This window comes from Protobothrops mucrosquamatus, unplaced genomic scaffold (genome assembly GCF_001527695.2).
Source record: "Protobothrops mucrosquamatus isolate PMUCROS unplaced genomic scaffold, P.Mucros_1.0 scaffold130, whole genome shotgun sequence".
In the NCBI taxonomy this organism is placed as follows: Eukaryota; Metazoa; Chordata; class Lepidosauria; order Squamata; family Viperidae; genus Protobothrops; species Protobothrops mucrosquamatus.
This window is the reverse complement of record NW_015386497.1, coordinates 590,907-608,711: the sequence shown is the minus strand read 5'-3', so window position 1 is coordinate 608,711 and position 17,805 is coordinate 590,907. Positions and strand designations below refer to the sequence as shown.

Sequence of the window (17,805 nt, the reverse complement as noted above, 5' to 3'; positions counted from 1 at the left end):
TCGCGCCCAATCCCGTCCAGCCTGGGGCTCTAGGCGATGGCCGCGGCGGGGATCCTCCTGGCCGCCGCTCTGGGGGGAGGGCTGCTTTTCATCGCGCGGTGCTTCTCTTCCGTGGCCAGAAAAGTTGCGCTGAGGATGCCGGCCGGCCGCCCGATGGAGGGCAAGACTGCCATCATAACCGGAGCCAACAGCGGCTTGGGGCGGGCCACGGCGGCCGAGCTGCTACGGCAAGGCGCGAGGGTCATCATGGCCTGCCGGGACTGCGGCCGCGCGGAGGAGGCTGCCCGCGAGCTCCGCGCCGAAGTGGGCCTCTGCTCGCGCGGCGGGGGCGAGTGCCGCGGGGAGTTGGTGGTCCACGAGCTCGACCTGGCTTCGCTCCGCTCCGTGCGCAGCTTCTGCCAGCAGGTGTTGAAGGTACGGTCGGGTGAGAGCAAAGGGTGGGGATTTTAACCCCTTGGGTACTCTCCCTCCCTGCTCCAGGAAATACACATTTAAGCCCCGGGAAGTGCAGGAATTGGCTTCCTCTGACACAAAGGGGGTCCTGGAATCCTTCGTGCATGAGACGAACAGGATCCCGCCGGAACATCTCCTGAGCCTGGAAGGTAAAGAGGACCCTCGCCCGTTGCCTCAACACTTCTTCTGCAGCAGGTTATACTAGTCAAGGGTCCGCATTGCAGCTCTTGGAACCAAACATAGGTTTTCTCGCTCGATACGGCTTTTACATGGGATTCACCTGGAATTTATGCCTGTAAATAACCTAGTGCGCCCTAAAATAGGTCAGGCCATTTTAGGCTAATCCGTTGACAGAAAAACATGGGTTCTGAATGCAGATCCTCTTGATTTCACGTGACTTTTTGCAGGGCTTCGTGGTCTTTCCACACAGCATGCATGCTAACAATTGTCTCTGATTATTGAGGTTTTCCATGGAGCCTGGGAAAAGCTAGAACAGAAGACCCTCAGTGAAGATACCAAGCTAAGCATCCTGGGACCCTCAGAGAGTTTATAAGATTGCAGCCCTTGTCTTACAGCAGCTGCTTTCTTTTGGTTAGCAGTAACACCCCATTAGTGGCACATAACCTCACATGTGTGTCTTTGAATAATTCAGTTTTCAAGAGTCTCACTACTTCAGGCAGGCAACTGGTGTGGATACCTTCAGTCCAATATGCCAGAGTCCTATTTTCTTCAGAGGTTGTCATCTCTTAACACAACTAGTTGGCAGTTAAGAGTTATTTATGCATTAGATATGAACTTTTGGGTAGAAATCTTCTCCAAATAAAACCACAGAAGGATCACCCTGAAGCCCCATCTTTGGTGGGTGGAGCCGATAGGTCCATAGGCAAAGCCCCCCCCCCAAATCGGAAGGCAAGTGCCACCGCCCAGCATTAAGCTTGTATTTTGTATATTTGGTGACAATGTTTTTACGAATAATACCCGACTTGAAAGAGGGAGAGAATATTGAAAAAATATATATGTTATAGATTAAAAGTTATAGATTAAAAGTGCACTTTTGCTATAGATTTATAAGGGGATTAAATTGGAAGAGAATGGTGTGATGTGACTTCTGTATAATAAACGACCCTCTGATAACGCCAATAAAGGTCGCGTATAGTGAAATGTCAAAAAAAAAATGTCTCTGATTATTTTTGGTCCTGCCATATGTAATGTAGGAATCTGGAGAATGGTTCTTCTTCATTCACATTTTTACATAGGTTCAGTTATGACCATAGTAAAGTCATGGACAATATCAGCTCCATGCATTGTCTTGTCACAGATCAGAGGATTTGGGAGGCATTTTCAGCTTGTATCCTTGAATCTCATTGTGGTTCATAATTTTTTCATCTAATCCCCATAAAATCATGAGCAGGTTCAGCACATAAGCAGCAATCACTGTCATAAATATCATATGCAGGTTCTGGCAGCATGGCACAAATATATATGGGAGGCATAAATCCACATGATTTTCTTACATGGAATCTTTTAGTCCCCATCCCATTAAATATCTGCAAGCTGCGAGCCAATATTGATCTCACACTGTTGACACTACTGTGACATAAAAACATGTTAGCCACATGAAACCACAATCAGATAACAGAACACATCTGCCTACATATATGGAACCCTGACAGTCATGATATGACCATTTTTGGCAGGATGGATCATCAGCAATCCATTTGATCTACATGACCTCACTGTTAAATCCTAGGCCACATGAGGTAACTCAGTAGTGCAAACCGGTGTATATGAAATATAGAACCTAGGTTTTTTGCCTTATTTTATATGAGCTGAACTTAAAGCTGACAAATCAAGATTACATCCATCTGTATACAATGAGTCATAACAAAAACAGTTTCACAGTGTTTTTATGTCATTGTTGGGTAGTTTCAGATCCATATTTGTGATGGTTCATTATAGACATTGCATTCAACATGATGGAGTCTTCCTGAAGATTGTATGAAAAAGTGTGTAGATTTATGAGGGTCCATGCCATAGAACTACATTTTTGCACCAGATGATGTCTGGCTTCTAGTAGTAGCCTCTAGTTGAAGCAGTTAGTCCTAAAACAAGTGTCTATATTCTGATTAGTAAGATTTATTATGAAGTATGTTAAATAACAATACAATAATTCCAGCGAGCACTTTCGCATGAGAAGTCTGTACATAGGCAAAATATAAACTAGTTCTGCTTTCATTTCTTTTTCTTGTTTGCTTCCTATGTAAAGACTTGTCTGCACCTGTTGTTTTGAAAATGCCTAGTGACCATTCTAATAGCTTGTGAACCAGCTCTTACAGGTGGCACTTTAAATAGTCAACTCTGTGGTTGAGATGGCTCATTGCTTGTAGATGGAAATTGTCTGTAATGTGATATTAATTGCTTATATACTCCAAAAAGCATGCAACATTAAGAGGATTCGTTCTTTACATTCATACTTTTGCAGCATGATGATGCTGAAAATAGATCCATGATAGTTAAAATGTACTAGGCAATAATGCATCCATTTTACTTTTTAATATTGGATTCTGGTAGGTGCTATATAAAAAATGTGAAATCGGGAGGATCCTTTATGTTGGATTTTAAAGATCCATGTTTTATCCAGCCTCTTCATCAGTGCAAATCAGCTTTGTTTATCATCCCCTCCTCACCTGTGAGCTGCAGTAAGGAAGGATATGTCTGTGGATTGCTCAGAGACAGTGTATGCTTTGGTGATGTAGACAGATCCTTCCCCTAATATCTCCAGAGAAACCACTTCAGCTTATGGGAATTAATATGCAGCAGATGTGGAAAAAGATATCAACATGTATGGTGCATTGTGTGTATACAAGTTGGTAGGCTAAAATTAGTTGTGATTTTCCACTGGGAGCATGCAACATCAAGAGACTGGGTTCTTTTTCCCAAACATTGCTGAACAAGCAATGAAAAGCCTTTCCAGCATGAATATTAGCACTGCAGAGTGTTTTAACTGGTGAGGATAGGATGTGAGGCCTGAAATGCAGACTAGCTAAGAAGATGATCTTGAACAATTGAATGCCCCATAACCTCAAGCACTGCTTTGATGTTATAAAATTAAGACAGTCACAATCATCTATTGATTTAAAATTGGGTAGATGAGGTAGTTAGGCTGGTCCTTCAGGTTTCTTGGCTTCTTTTGTACTCAGATTGTGAGATGAAAATTATCTTTGTTTCTTAAGAAACAGAGGAGGGTGTTTTATTTTTAAATTATTCAAATAGAAGACTGTGTGTCAGACTAAAATGTAGGAATGTTTTGATCTCCAGACATATGAAGAGAATTACAAAAATATTTGGTAAATATATATGTGAGCAATGTTGGGTTTGCCTTTGCTTGTTTGGTAGAAGTTCAGCTAATCATAGATTTTATCCTGTTGCAGAAATGGAGAACTTGTGCCCACTTCCTATAGCTTGTTGTTGTTGTTGTTAATTGCGAAGTCGTGTCCGACCCATCGTGACCCCATGGACAACGTTCCTCCAGGTCTTCCTGTCCTCTGCCATCTTCTGGAGTCCATTTAAGTTCACGCCTACTGCTTCAGTGACTCCATCCAGCCACCTCATTCTCTGTCATCCCATTCTTCTGTGGCCCTCGATCTTTCCCAGCATTAGGCGCTTCTCCAGTGAGTCCTTCCTTCTCATTAGGTGGCCAAAGTATTTGAGTTTCAACTTCAGGATCTGGCCTTCTAAAGAGCAGTCGGGGTTGATCTCTTCTAGGACTGACTGGTTTGAACGCCTTGCAGTCCAAGGGACTCGCAGGAGTCTTCTCCAGAATCTAACTGGCATAAATAATAGGGAGGAATGCTGCAGTCACAAACTTATGAGCCTCATAAGTGTTGCTTAACAGTACAGCTCATCATGGCTTTGGTGGCTAGGATTTCAGGGAATTGTAACATCTGGATGGCCACCCATTCCTAATCCATACACTAGTACCTGCAGCCAGCATGAGAACACAGGTTCCAGATAGTCTTCATCTATGGAAACGTTGAGACTGTTCGATGATTTGGAGACTGTTGCTGTTCCTCACCCAGCCAATCTCACAAGGTTGTTGCTGTGGGAATAAGAAGGAGATCTCCATGTGAATTGCTGAAGAAAAGATGCATTATAATTTTAACAAAGGGGTGTGTGTGTGTTTTAAAAAAGCACATAAGAATCAGGTAATCATGAAGGAAGCTGTAAGGATTGGCTATGTTCCTTTTGTGTTGTGGTGCATGATTTTCTTTAGATGTGCTTTTTTTTCTCTCAGGAACTATTTGTCTAAGTTTGACAGTCTTTCAAAATTGTGCAAGTAGAATTTTTTGTTTTTGTTTTTAAAAAGAACCAAAATGCTTTGTGAACATGGAATATTAATCTTTCATCGTTTTTTTTTTTTCTTTAGAAGACAAGATTTTAATCTCTCTCTCCCTTTCTCTCATACAGGAAGAACCAAGGCTGGATGTTCTGATCAACAATGCTGGGATATTCCAGTGTCCGTATATGAAGACAGAGGATGGTTTTGAGATGCAGTTTGGCGTCAATCACTTAGGTCACTTTTTGCTCACAAATCTTCTGCTGGGTCTTCTAAAAAGTTCTGCTCCCAGCAGGATTGTAGTGGTATCCTCCAAGCTTTACAAATATGGAGAAATCAACTTTGACGACTTAAACAGTGAATTAAGTTATAACAAAAGCTTTGCTTATAGTCGAAGTAAACTGGCCAACATATTGTTTAGCAGGGAATTAGCCCGACGCATAGAAAACACAGGTGTCGCTGTGAATGTATTACATCCTGGTATGGTCAGAACAAATCTAGGTAGGTATATACATATTCCTTTATTAGCCAAGCCCCTTTTCAGTTTGGTATCTTGGGCATTTTTCAAGTCTCCATCAGAAGGAGCCCAGACCATTGTTTATCTGGCCGCTTCTCCTGACGTAGAGGGTGTATCTGGGAAATATTTTGGAGACTGCAAGGAGGAGCAGTTGTTGCCCAAGGCTACAGATGACTTGGTTGCGAGAAAATTGTGGGATATCAGTGAAGTGATGGTGGGATTATTAAAATAACCTAGAAGAAGCACTTTATTGAAACAATGGTCAAGGCTATTTTTGAGACTTTCGTTATGTTCCTTGCACTTTATCCCCTTGGTTTTTGAGACGCTTATTTTGGGATTCAGAGCAGTCCGTGTCGAATCTTGATTCTTTCCACTTTTTTTTTTTAAACAAAAATTTCCATATAAAGAAAACGTAATATTTAATGAAAAGAATTAGAGTATAAGAAAAATGTTAATATATTTCAAGAGAGATATATAAATAACTCTTCTGTGAAAATGAAAAAAAAAGAATGGCTATTTTCAAATTGTGGGCTCAGATTTTGGTGCTTCGTACCTGAATTAGCTGTGCATGGTGCTATATTTGAAATGTGTTGCAGCAGTGTTCTATTAAAACAAAAGAAAAGAGACCTATTTTCTATGTCTCATTCAGCGTGGCCTACATTTCTGCTTTAGGTAGGAAGCCTAGTCAAAAACTGTAAAGAGAAAATGTGGCTTGTGATACCCCATGCCAGCCTTTCTGCTCTGCCCTGAAAGCCTTCTAGTGCTCTATGGTTGCACTGTGGTTAATTCTACATAATCTGCATAGCGTTTCAACTTGTATTTGTCTCCTTAGATCTTATTCTGAGGCATTTGTTTGTCTCGCTGAATTCTTATCCTCTAAAACTTCTAAAGCCATTACAAATAATAAGAGAGGAAAATGGACACCCTCCCCTGGTGCCTTTGCTTATTGGAACACTTGTGGAGACAGTTTCGTTTGTTGTGATCTTTGCTGTTGGCCACTGATATGTGCTCTCCATCAAGTTTTAAAATTCTCCTGGATCCATTGTTTAAAACTGTTAATGAGAAAGGCCACTTCCAAGTTGTCGAAGGCAGTTTCTGCATCTGAAATATATTACTCCTGCCTTCTTCTTTTTTTCTTTTTGCTGAGGGTGTATTTTAGTGCATTTGTTATAAATCCTGGGTTACCCCATTTTTTTTTCCTCTTGGGAATATAAACCTTTTTGGTCTGCCTGTATTATTTCAGAAATACAATTGCTCAAGCATACCATTTTCCCCTTATCTGCAAATGCCAGAATCCAGAAGCAGTCTGGGGCAGAACCCTTTGGGTACACTCCTGAAGCAGGGTTAAGCTAAGCTTGAAGCTTCTTAGGAATACTTCAAGTTCAAATTTACCCAGCCTTTCTACTTATATTTTCTAAGATTGGAGTCTTTATCCAGAATCAGTGAGCTATAAGGTGGCCAATTGCTCTATCGACAAATCTGTTAAGCTATATAAGTAACTTTCACTAAAATCTATGGAAGTTATTTTCCTTTCCTTTTATCTTTTCATTCCCTTAGTTTTCTCCTTTATTTTTTATGTCCTTAAAAAAAATAGGATATTTATCAGTTGGGTCTAGTACCGTGGTGGCGAACCTATGGCACGCGTGCCACAGATAGCATGCAGAGCCCTCTCTGTGGGCACACGTGCCGTCGCCCCAGTCCTAGGCCTTCAGCTGGGTTTTATAAAACCTTTTTGCTTTAGGCCTCCGCCGTCGTGTGCAAAAAAAAAAAGGTTCAATCAATCAATTTCAACTTCTCACAGGAAAAAAAAGATCTCACAAAATTGGAATTGATTGATTGAACTTTTTAGTCCCACCCAGTCTGCTGTTATCATCGCAGCCATGCCCACCCAATGGGACATGCCCACCCAATTGACCACATCCACTCAATTGGCCACACCCACCCAATGGGACATGCCCACCCCGGCACCCGATGATACATAAGTGGGTTTTGGGTTGCAGTTTGGGCACTCGGTCTCTAAAAGGTTCGCCATCACTGGTCTAGTATCTTCAGTATAATTTTGAATAATGCGCAGTAATAAAATATAAATGGGACTTTCTCATGAAACTAGACATTAGAGTTTGGTCCAAATGCATTTAATTATCAACTGCATAAATAATTCTGCAGAAACTATCTTTCGTAAACCACAAAGAACATCTCCCAATGCATAAATGTAAAAGAGGACTGTTAAGCATAGTTGGAGGAAGTGGCCATGGACTGTGGTTGGAACTGGCATATCTCCATTTGGCAGGGCTGTTAAGAACTGCTGCAATGAAACTGAATGCACTCCAAAGATTAAGTCTCAAAAGGTGCAGTGCTTTTGAGTTTAAGTGATTCCTAGGGCTTTATCATAGTATGAAACCTGTCTCCCGCAGTCTTTGAAGGGAAAATTTGCTTTCTGAATTGGTTTAGAGCAGGGGTCCCCAACCCCCAGTCCGTGGACCAGTACCGGGCCACGGCATGCCAGCAACCGGTCCGCACAAACAAGCAAAGCCCCATCTATGGGATGCAGGCAGCACACAAAGCCACACACTCTCCGGTCCATGGAGAAACCTTTCTCCGCGGAACTGGCTCCTGGTGCCCAAAAGGTTGGGGACCTTTGGTTTAGAGGAGCAGAGGTGAAATACATGCACACATTTGCACATACAAAATATATACATACTATATGTATAATAAGCACCTTATTCAAAATACAGTTAAATTAGTATTGATTTGCATCAGTTAATCTCTGCCATGCAGAGCGGTTAATATTTCACATAATTCGTTTTTGGTTTAATTCATACAATGTACATTTTCGTGAATACAGTTCTATCTGAAATAAAATATATCAACATGACAGCATTCTGTTTCCTCCTTTAAAAGAGAAACTTTGTACCTTTCCAGTCAGCAGCCTTGTGTCGGAGAGACAGGGACAGAATACTACAGTAAAAATGTCATATGAAAAAAGAATGATTTGGGGGATATTTCATACAAGACACAAATGCGGTAATAAAAAGATAGCTGAGGTAATTTTTAAAATTAAAAAAGCTATTGAGATTTTGGACTATCTAGTTTGAGGGGGGGGGAAGTCCCTGAAGGTGTTGTGTATATTTGTGTGTATGCTAGGGTAGGGGTCTCCAACCTTGGCAACTTTAAGACTTGTGGACTTCAACTCCCAGAATTCCTCAGCCAGCTTGGCTGGCTGAGGAATTCTGGGAGTTGAAGTCCACAAGTCTTAAAGTTGCCAAGGTTGGGGACCTCTGTGCTAGAAAGATCATACAGACATTTACAGCTGTGGGATCGGGGGGGGGAGCGAGGGAATTAATCCAAAGATGATTCAGAAGAATCACAGGGAAAGACATCTAGAGGCTTATCTTTCCTTCAGATCCCTCATGTAGACTTAGGGGGTATGAAAAGGTGTTGAGTTCTTCCAAACAAAACCTGGCTGTGGAAGTGTGCACCAATGAAAGATGTTGGATTGGATGCAAGATGTGAGCACTGTAAAGCATGCATCCGCACCAAATAACAGGATTCTTTGCTGTCCCTAGTAATGAAGTGGAAGTTTGATAATGTAACAAGAAAAAAAACAAACAGATGTCTGACCTTTTATGGTCAAATTCAAGATGGCTGTGGAAGCATAGCAACTTGCCAGGACAACTGGAGCTGAGGAGATTGCCGTTGCTAATTGCGTCATCCTCAAGTTTCTCCCAGAACAACCTATGTTGTTTATCTTTTATATCAAGCAAAGAAAAACACTTCCAATTTGGAAGAACTAAGACAGCTCTTCGTTGCTTCAGCTATGGGATAGGAATGGGACAGAAGCAGCATCATGTATCTCTCAAAAACTTAAGTGGGGTGATGGGAAGAATAGGGAAGTTGGTAGTGCCCTGGTGTGCCAAAGAGTTGTAACAGAAGACAAAAGTTTTAAAAGATTTCTCCCAGTGTGAAGGGGGCAGGGGAGGAAAAATATGACTGATATGGGGACAATAAAAAGGGGGAGAGGTTTCCTCTCATTAGATTAGAGCAAAAAAAAAAACAACCAAAAAAAGTAATCACTTTTTGGGGGACCAAACCATCAGAATACTACTCTGTTTTTTTTTTCTGTTATGTACAGTAGTTTGTCTAAAAAACCAGGAGAAAATATATAAGCAAATACAATGTTCAGATTGTTTTCATTTTCACTTTCTGAGGGGAACAACCCAACTATCAGCTGCTTGGGAGACTTTTTTTTTTAAATCCCAAGAGATTAGTAACTGAAGCCAGAAAAAGATTTCGGGGTGGAAATCTGCCTAAGATGCTCTTAAGTGCTTCTGTTTCCCATCTCTCTTTGTCATGATGACTTCCTTGACATTTTCTCCAGGCTAAAGCTCACATGATACTTCATCAAGTGATAAGCATTTACAGACCCTTCAACAAGAAACATAATCAACCTTTTCCTTCGTAAAATCTTCCTGTAGTCATTTTTTTGTCTGCCAGCTGCTTTCATGTCATAACCTGATTACTTCCTCTGTTCCTTTTTAAGTAAGAAAGTCTACCCCACCTAGAACATTTGATCCCTTTTCTAACTGAAAAAGCACCTTGAAAGCACATATTTCCAAGACCCCTATTCTAGTTACAGTGAAAATTGATACTGTTTTATTCTTTCCTGACCTACTAACTTGCCTCCAGATTTCATTCCATTGTGCTGAAAAAGAGTTTCAGTTGTATGTTTTCCCATATTAATATGGGATAACAGCTTACTTTTGTAGAACTACAGTATAGAACTGAAAGGGGCTTCATAAGCCTTTCAGTACATCTCCTGTTCAGGGCAAAATTAAAACATTTATTTGAGATGATCAAAGGCCTGGAGACTAAAACATGAAGAACAGCTACGGAACTTGGGTTTGGCTAGTCTAAAGAAAAGAAGAAATAGGGGAGACATGATAGCAGTATTTCAATATTTGAGGGGCTGCCACAAATAAGAGGGGGTCACATTCACCAAAGCACGAGAGGGAAGGACAAGAAACACTGGCTGGAAACTGAACAAAGAGAGAAGCAACCTGGAATTAAGGAGAAATTCCCAACAGTGAGGACAATTAACCAGTGGAACAGCTTGCCTCTAGAAATTGTGGGTGCTCTATCACTGGAGATTTTTAAGAAGAGACTAGACAGTCACTTGTCTGAGGTGGTATAGGTTCTCCTGCTTGAGCAGGGGGCTGGACTAGAAGACCTCCAAGGTCTCTTCCAGCTCTATTCTATTTATTTGCTTATGTGGTTTTGATGGGGCCCAACTCCTTGATGAATCTGTTGATGTATTGGCGACAAGAAAATTACAATGCATAAAAAGAGATCTTGACTGTCTGGGAGAACAATTCAACCAATTATAAACCAAATATAATTAAAGAGCTTCACAATCACTCTTATCACGTGGCCTGTGAAAACAATCAGGTGTTTAATGGGTTCATGAATGTCATAAGGGTGGGAGCTGCACAAATCTCTTGGAATATCATTGCAGGTGCTGCAACAGAATATGACTGCTTTCTGGTCCTATACAATAAACCTGTTTAATTGATGGGGACCCAGAACATATTCAGCCTACTTGATTGCATAAATAATTGGTGATAAACAATCCCTTATATAGCAGGATTTATATCATGAAGGACTTTAAACATGAAATCAGAACCTTGAATTCCCCCCCCCCCGGTAAGTGGCTAACTAGCTTCCATGTAACCACCCCCAGTGAATGAGAGCTTCCAACGTCTCTAGTATTTAGCTTCATTATCTTCTATTTGGAAGTTTTTTCTGTATTGTGTCCCAACCACTTCAATGATGACATGTTTCCTCTTTTAGGTTACTTAAAAAATGCACACAAACACTAATATAGTGTTTGCACTATAGTGCACACAAACACTAATCGGCCATAGCCAGACACTTAGGTATCTGTGTTACTAAGTTCCTATAGCCTCTAGACCAGGGCTTTTCAACCTTTTCACAGATTGTACCACTTTTAGGACAGTGGTTCTCAACCTTTTTAATGCCGCGACCCCCAACCAGTCGTAAGTCGAGGACTAAACCGATCGTAAGTCGAGGACTAAACAACCGGTCGTAAGTCGAGGACTTTCCCTGCCCGGGAGCGCCACACATGCGTGGTTCCTCCCCCTGCGCCGGCTGAGGCGTAGCTGGCAAGCTGCAGAGACGGAGCAGGCCGACCACCAGCTGGCCCAGCTCAAGGGAGGTAAGGCACCCGCCGGAAAAGGGGAAAAAATGGCGGACAGCCTTGCTTGGCGACCCCCGTGAAATGGTCAATCGACCCCAAATGGGGTCGCGACCCATAGGTTGAGAACCGCTGTTTTAGGACATGACAATATTTGAGTACCACCAGTGCTTAGCAAGATATCAAAAACTTGATGACTAAAAAAAGGGGGGGGGATTTGGGGTTTTACTGATTAGATTCATTTGTTGTTATAGAAATGGCTAGTTTATAATATTGTGGAAAAGTAAAAAGTTGAGGTTCAATGTTAATGCTTCCTTCTACTGCAACAGAGGAAGTATATTCTTTTTCCCTTCTCCCCCTCACTTTTCCCCCCTTTTCCTCCCCACCGTGTCCTACTATTTGCTTTTGTATTTTTGTATTTTATTCTATAATCTAATAAAATATTACAAACTGTAGAAAAAAAGTAAAAAAGTACCAGTTTTAATTTCTTCGGTGGCTGTTCCTTTGCTGAATCACTTTCCCTTTGCACTGACAAATGTATGATGAATTTATCCATATTTATTAATATGCACCACTACCAGCTAGTTCAGGGGTCTTCAAACTTGGCACTTTTAAGACTTGTGGACTTCAACTCCCATAATTCCTCAGCCCTCATGGCTGGTTGAGGAATTCTGGGAATTGAAGTCCACAGGTCTTAAAGTTGCTATGTTTGTAGACTCCTGAGCTAGCTGGTTTGCCCTTCTGAGCTCTTCCCCAGTGTAGTAAGAATGCACCCCCCCAACCCCTTCCCTGTACCCTTAAAGACACAGGAATCGAGTGCAAAGCAAGAAAATAAAGAAACACAAACTCCGGGTTTTTTTCTCTTTAAGCTACCTCAGGCGTGTCACGTGTCACAATGTTGCAATTCTAGACTGAAAGGCTCCGGCAATTGCGAAAACCTTTAGCTTTAAATAAAGCCTGTTTACCTTCAAAGAAAACTTTCTAAAAGCCACAGACAGACTCAATTAAAGGGGGTAAAATGAATTACATTTGTTTAAAGGGATTAAACCTTTCCTGTTGTCTTTTCCCCCTTCCCTCACCCAAACCACGTTCTTTTATAGCCTCTCCTTTCTTCCCTCACCCCCTTTTTCTTCAGTTCACCTCCAGCTCAGAGCTGCTTCTGTACGCGCCAATCAGCTGGAACCGATCAGCTAGAGCCCTGCCGGCTCCTGGGGCTTCTGCAGAGCCCAGACAGTCGTACAGCTGCAGCTGCCTCTCCCTCAGGCTTGGTTCACTTCGGCTCATTCCCCTCCCCTGCTACATTTGGCTAGCAATTCTGTACCACCTGCCATGTGGCAAAGTACCCCAAGTGGTACGCGTACCACCGGTTGAAAAGCCCTGCTCTAGACAGTCCACCACATCTACTGAAGGGAAATAGAGCGTATAAGAAAACAATTAGTAATTTACACCTGCCAATCAATGCAGATATCACTGATGCTATAAACAACAGGCTTCGCTCCAGACATCCATCTATTGTCAGGCGCCAGGGAAATCAGGAGATTCAGGCAGTTGAAATGAGCATAAAGATTTATTGCAAGCTTAAGCTCTCTACAAGAATCCGACCAACTAATGGTCAAGGGAACTGTATGGGAGATAAGAGAGGCATTCACGATGGGCTGTACTTAGATTTCTTGCAGGCATGCAGGGACTCATGACTTATGATGCATTTGACTCCTCCCTCAGGCTCAGCCTGGTCATCTCCTACACCTAATTAGGACAGCTAGAAATTTGCTGGATAACAATTTAAATCTGCTTTAGGCCTCAACACAAATATGGTCCTCTGCTGCTCCTTCAGAGTGTCACAACATTCCCTGGTTTACAGCTGAACCGAAAGGATTTAATCTACCCTGTAAGACCTGGTCAATCCTTAATAGGATTAGGACTCAACATGGCAGGTCTGCTACTCTCCTCCATAAATGGGGAATGCTATCCTCTTTGGGATGTAGCTGGGGTGCTCCAAAGCAGACTGTGTGCCATATTGTGGGACAGTGGCCTCTGAGCACATATCAGGGAAACCCCAGAGACTTTTGGTATGCAAATCCCTCATGTATTGACTATATTAATAGTCTATCTTTGAATTTCTAAATCTTCACTTTCCATGGTTGAAAAATCATATTTCTGTGGATGGAATCTGAATTTGTCTTTGTTGTTTTAGCAATTCACTGCTGACTCAGACTGTGGTCAAGTAGACTAATTGTGTATACCGATTTAAATTATTTACTATCATCTATCATATATCTATGTTTTTGTTTACTTTTTCCTAAAGGTAACGCTTTTGTTAAATTTGGTACTCTCAGTCTATGTCACAGACATGTGAAGTGAGCTTTGTTCAAAGTATTTGTATTTTTTTCTGGATAGATAGACTATACCACCAATGAGCAAGTCCCATTGAATTCTGGGATTTATTTCTGAAGATGAGACTGTGCTATTCATCTCGCCACATGTGGCATTCTGAGTAGATTTATATAGACATTCTAGAACTACAAAAGGATTCATTACATTTTATCTCATGCCCAGATACACACCTGCACGAATTATTTCAGAATTATGTTTTTTTATTTTCAGAAAAACCCTTACTCCTGTACCGAGATTTATAATAGGGGATATATTCTCTGTGCTTCTCAAAAGGTTACTGGCTTTTTTCAAATGCGAAACCTCATACCCTAAAGAGGCAATGCTTTTTGCAGAGAATAGTTTTGGCAGCTTAAAGAGTGAGATGTAACAGAGTGAGAAGAGATATTATAATTGGCCGCAAGACAAAAATAAAGCCTTTTTTTTTTAAATACCACTTACACCCGAAGGCTCTCATATTTTGAATGATACCCTGCTGGTGCAATCTGAAGCAGTTGTGAACATTTGATGAGGAAAAATAAGAGCAAGAACGCTTAGTTGTTTCTGTATGTTATGTGTCTTTCATTCATCAAGCTATACTATGGGGGTACTTGTTGAAACGGCAAGATTTCCTTCTAAAAATTAGATTTAGAAACAGGGTGTCAGGAAATGAGTTGATTTCCAGTTGAACTACCTTAATTCTTTTCTACTTAAAGTGATGGAAAAAATTAAATTCCAAAAGTATTTCAAATAAATGCAAATCAGCTTCTTTGCCATTCTTTGCTTTTCATGTCGCTTTCTCCCCCCCCCCCCCCCAAACTAGTCTTATATGTATTTGTCACCTGGCAAAACAGTTCAAGCAATCTAGACAGCAGGGTATTATTTTTGAGAATGGAGCTGTTGTTTGCTATAGAGGAAAATGGCCTTATTCCACCCAGTCTCACAGCAACCATCAGCACCTTTAGGTCTGCTGTGACTGGCGAAAGATCTAAGAACTTCTCTGAATATTAAAACAGTGTTCAAATATCTTAAGCAGAACCCAGAAAAAAGAAGCAAAGTGCTCTGTTAGTGGTCATTCCACAGAAGGCGAGCACTGCAGCTGTTTTTTCTAGGTTCAGCAAATTGTCTTATTTCATTTCAGAATAATATATTTTAAAATATCTACTTTAAGCGAAACATAGCCAGTGTGATGCAGACCAAAGGCTGGATAAAATCAAAGGCATTTGCCATAGTGACCATCTACACGTTTGTGAGATCTCAAGACTGGTCCAAGCCACTCTGAGAGTTTCATAGATAAGCAAAGATTTTAACTGAATCTCCCCAGAAAAAGTCCTAAGCATCACACTCTGATTTTTAAGACAATATCTGTATCTGGTGCCCTTAAGACTAGTCCTGAAGATCTGGGATAATATCCCTGGCTAAAAATAAAATTTTTATATTCATCAGCTGTCAAACGGATAGTAGCAACCAAAGCTCCTAATAAAAAGTATGTTCAGATCTACACAGATTGCTGCTGTTGTTCTAATATAAGATCCAGTGTGGATCTTTCTTGTAAATTGCTCTCTCCTCTTGCTCAAAATTTCTCTGACTCTAGAATGATGGAGGATTCTATTATTTTTCCAGCTGGTTGAGATTCTAAGCGCAAGAGTACTTAGAATTAGGGGTGTTGGTTAAAAATTAATCAGTAATTTTTTAAAAAAAGTGTTTAGTATTGTAGGGAGTCAGCACCCCGCCCCCAGAGAATGGAATATTTGGGGGAATATTAAAAAAAAAAGGCAAGATAGAATATTTTCCCTAAAGGAGAAATGAAGAAAAATCTTAACAAAGACAAAAAACAGCCCCCAGTCTTCAATGCAGATTTGATAATCCATTCAGAAAGACTGGGGCACACTATTCATAAGCAAAATGCGTTCAACACCCACAGCTGATGGGATTAAGAATTTACATTCCCCCTCCCCCCCAGCTCCAAGGACAGGACATGACCTCCCAGCCACAAAGGGAGTCAAGCAACAATAATTAGAATACCAAAAGGGCACACTCAAGCACAGGTCAAAGTACACTGCACAGGAACAGGCACCTCAGATACAAAAGCCAAAGAAGGCATAAAAACCTACCCACTCTCAACTCTATTTTGTCAGCTGTCCCATAACTGCATGCTATTGCTGGTTCTGCTCATCAATAAACAGGAACTTCTTTCCTAAGCAGTCAGTCTCCATTTTTTATTCCCGGCTTGGAACTGGACCTGATTTTTCTTTCAACAGTATTAACTGGCACTAAACAGACTCATCTCAGGCACATGGCATGAAGTAGACTCCTCCAACAGAATTTTGTGAACCAGCCTTCTCCTGTCTGATGAACACCAGATGATGGCTACAATTTCCACCATTCCACATTAGCCACCTGTTGGGCATAATGCTAACTTACCAACATGGATTGGCATCAAATTGGAGGGTATGATGTCCAAACCCTTCCGTGTAGCTCCCATCCTTTCAAAAGGTAGCCTCATTGAGACTTACTGCTTAGACATCTTATTTAAAATGTCTAAATTCAGGTTACTTTTGGGCCACAGGAATGCCTGCTGTTGAGGAATCCTTGAGCTTCTTGGCAAAGATTGTTTTCTTCTTGCTTTGCATCAGGGTTTCTTCTGAATGGAGGAGTGTGAAGCCTTGGCTTTTATTGAACCAATTAATGTCAAACCCAACTCTGCCATCCTGAGTTGAGACCTTTCAGCAAATTAGAACAGCTAGCGTGTTCCCTGGAACGAGCAAGTAGACTGCTTTATGCAAAGCATATTGTTTGTTTTAAAGTTTGCAGTGGGGCGTTGCTACTTATTTGCCCATGTGCTTAATAAATGGCTCTGCTTTTTATCAATGCATTACAGCGTTGTTTCCAATTTATTGATCTTTGATCTTTTTATTTGATTTGGTTTCTGAGAAAGGATCGTATTTACTTTCTCAAGCTTTCACTCATTATCCATTCAGTATTTTTCTGGCTCTTTAAAGTTATTTGTGTAAAAACAACATTAGGTTTTGCTCTCTCTCTTTTTTTGCCTTTTTTTTTCTTTTGCATTTCTCCTGACTCATCTTTTCTCTTCTTGACAGTAAACATTCAGACTTGAAGAAATTTGATTTTCCTACTACCCATTTCTATACGTCAAATTCAGGCTAGTAGTTTGCTGGGTCTTGTATGACTCATTAAAATTAATTTTATTTTTAAAGTGTGTGTTTTGAGTATATGCATATAATGGAATCTTTGTTAATTTTTAAAATAATAGAATGAAAATTGCTATGAATAACTCAGGTGCCAGATTATTTGTGGCAGAATTTTTTGTCATTTATTTTACACACACACATTTTTTACCATGCACTTTAACTATAAATATCTGTAATTTATGTACAAATAATGAAAGTATCTGCCAGTTTAAAAATCTGAAAGATTCAGCCTAATGTATATAGCAGTTATAATAAACAACTGGGATGGAAAAACAAGTCTACCTTTTAAGTATATTCTTCACAATTACTGAGATTGCTAAATTAGTTGAAATCTAATCCTGCTACTAAATTGCCTAATTTATTGCTGATTTCCTTCTCTTTTACAATTAATTTGGGGATTTAAAAAAGAAACAGGACTAAATATGTTTACATTTTTCTTCAAACTACATATTTAAATTCATATTCTCACTCAAAATATTTTGGATGTATTTGGAAAAGTATGCTGTAAAACCCAGGAGAATATCTAAATAGCTCACAAAAATACATGATGTGAGTGGTAATTACATACATACGGAAAAAATATGTATATTGTGGAAAGAGTGCCTTCAGAAAATGTAATGCTTTGTTTTAAAGTTGTATAAACATTAAAACAAATTGATAGGGAAATGGAATGAAGCCAATATGAAAAACTTAGTACTAATAAAGC

The 17,805-nt window shown here is 40.5% G+C and overlaps 1 protein-coding gene across 1 annotated transcript; it reads left to right on the top strand.

Annotated features, from left to right (window-relative positions):
* The first annotated feature begins 36 nt into the window (after positions 1–36).
* On the top strand, positions 37–5,913 carry RDH14 (retinol dehydrogenase 14). The gene is made up of 2 exons (XM_015813058.1): positions 37–414; positions 4,921–5,913. The coding sequence occupies exons 1-2, from the start codon at positions 37–39 to the stop codon at positions 5,536–5,538; spliced, it is 996 nt and encodes a 331-aa protein (XP_015668544.1). The 3' UTR covers positions 5,539–5,913.
* Positions 5,914–17,805: the final 11,892 nt, after the last annotated feature.

Coding starts and splice junctions, on each gene's coding strand:
- RDH14 (XM_015813058.1), top strand. CDS start 37: ATGGCCGCGGCGGGGATCCTCCTGGCCGCCGCTCTGGGGGGAGGGCTG. Junction 415..4,920: donor TCTGCCAGCAGGTGTTGAAG/GTACGGTCGGGT, acceptor TCTCTCATACAG/GAAGAACCAAGGCTGGATGT.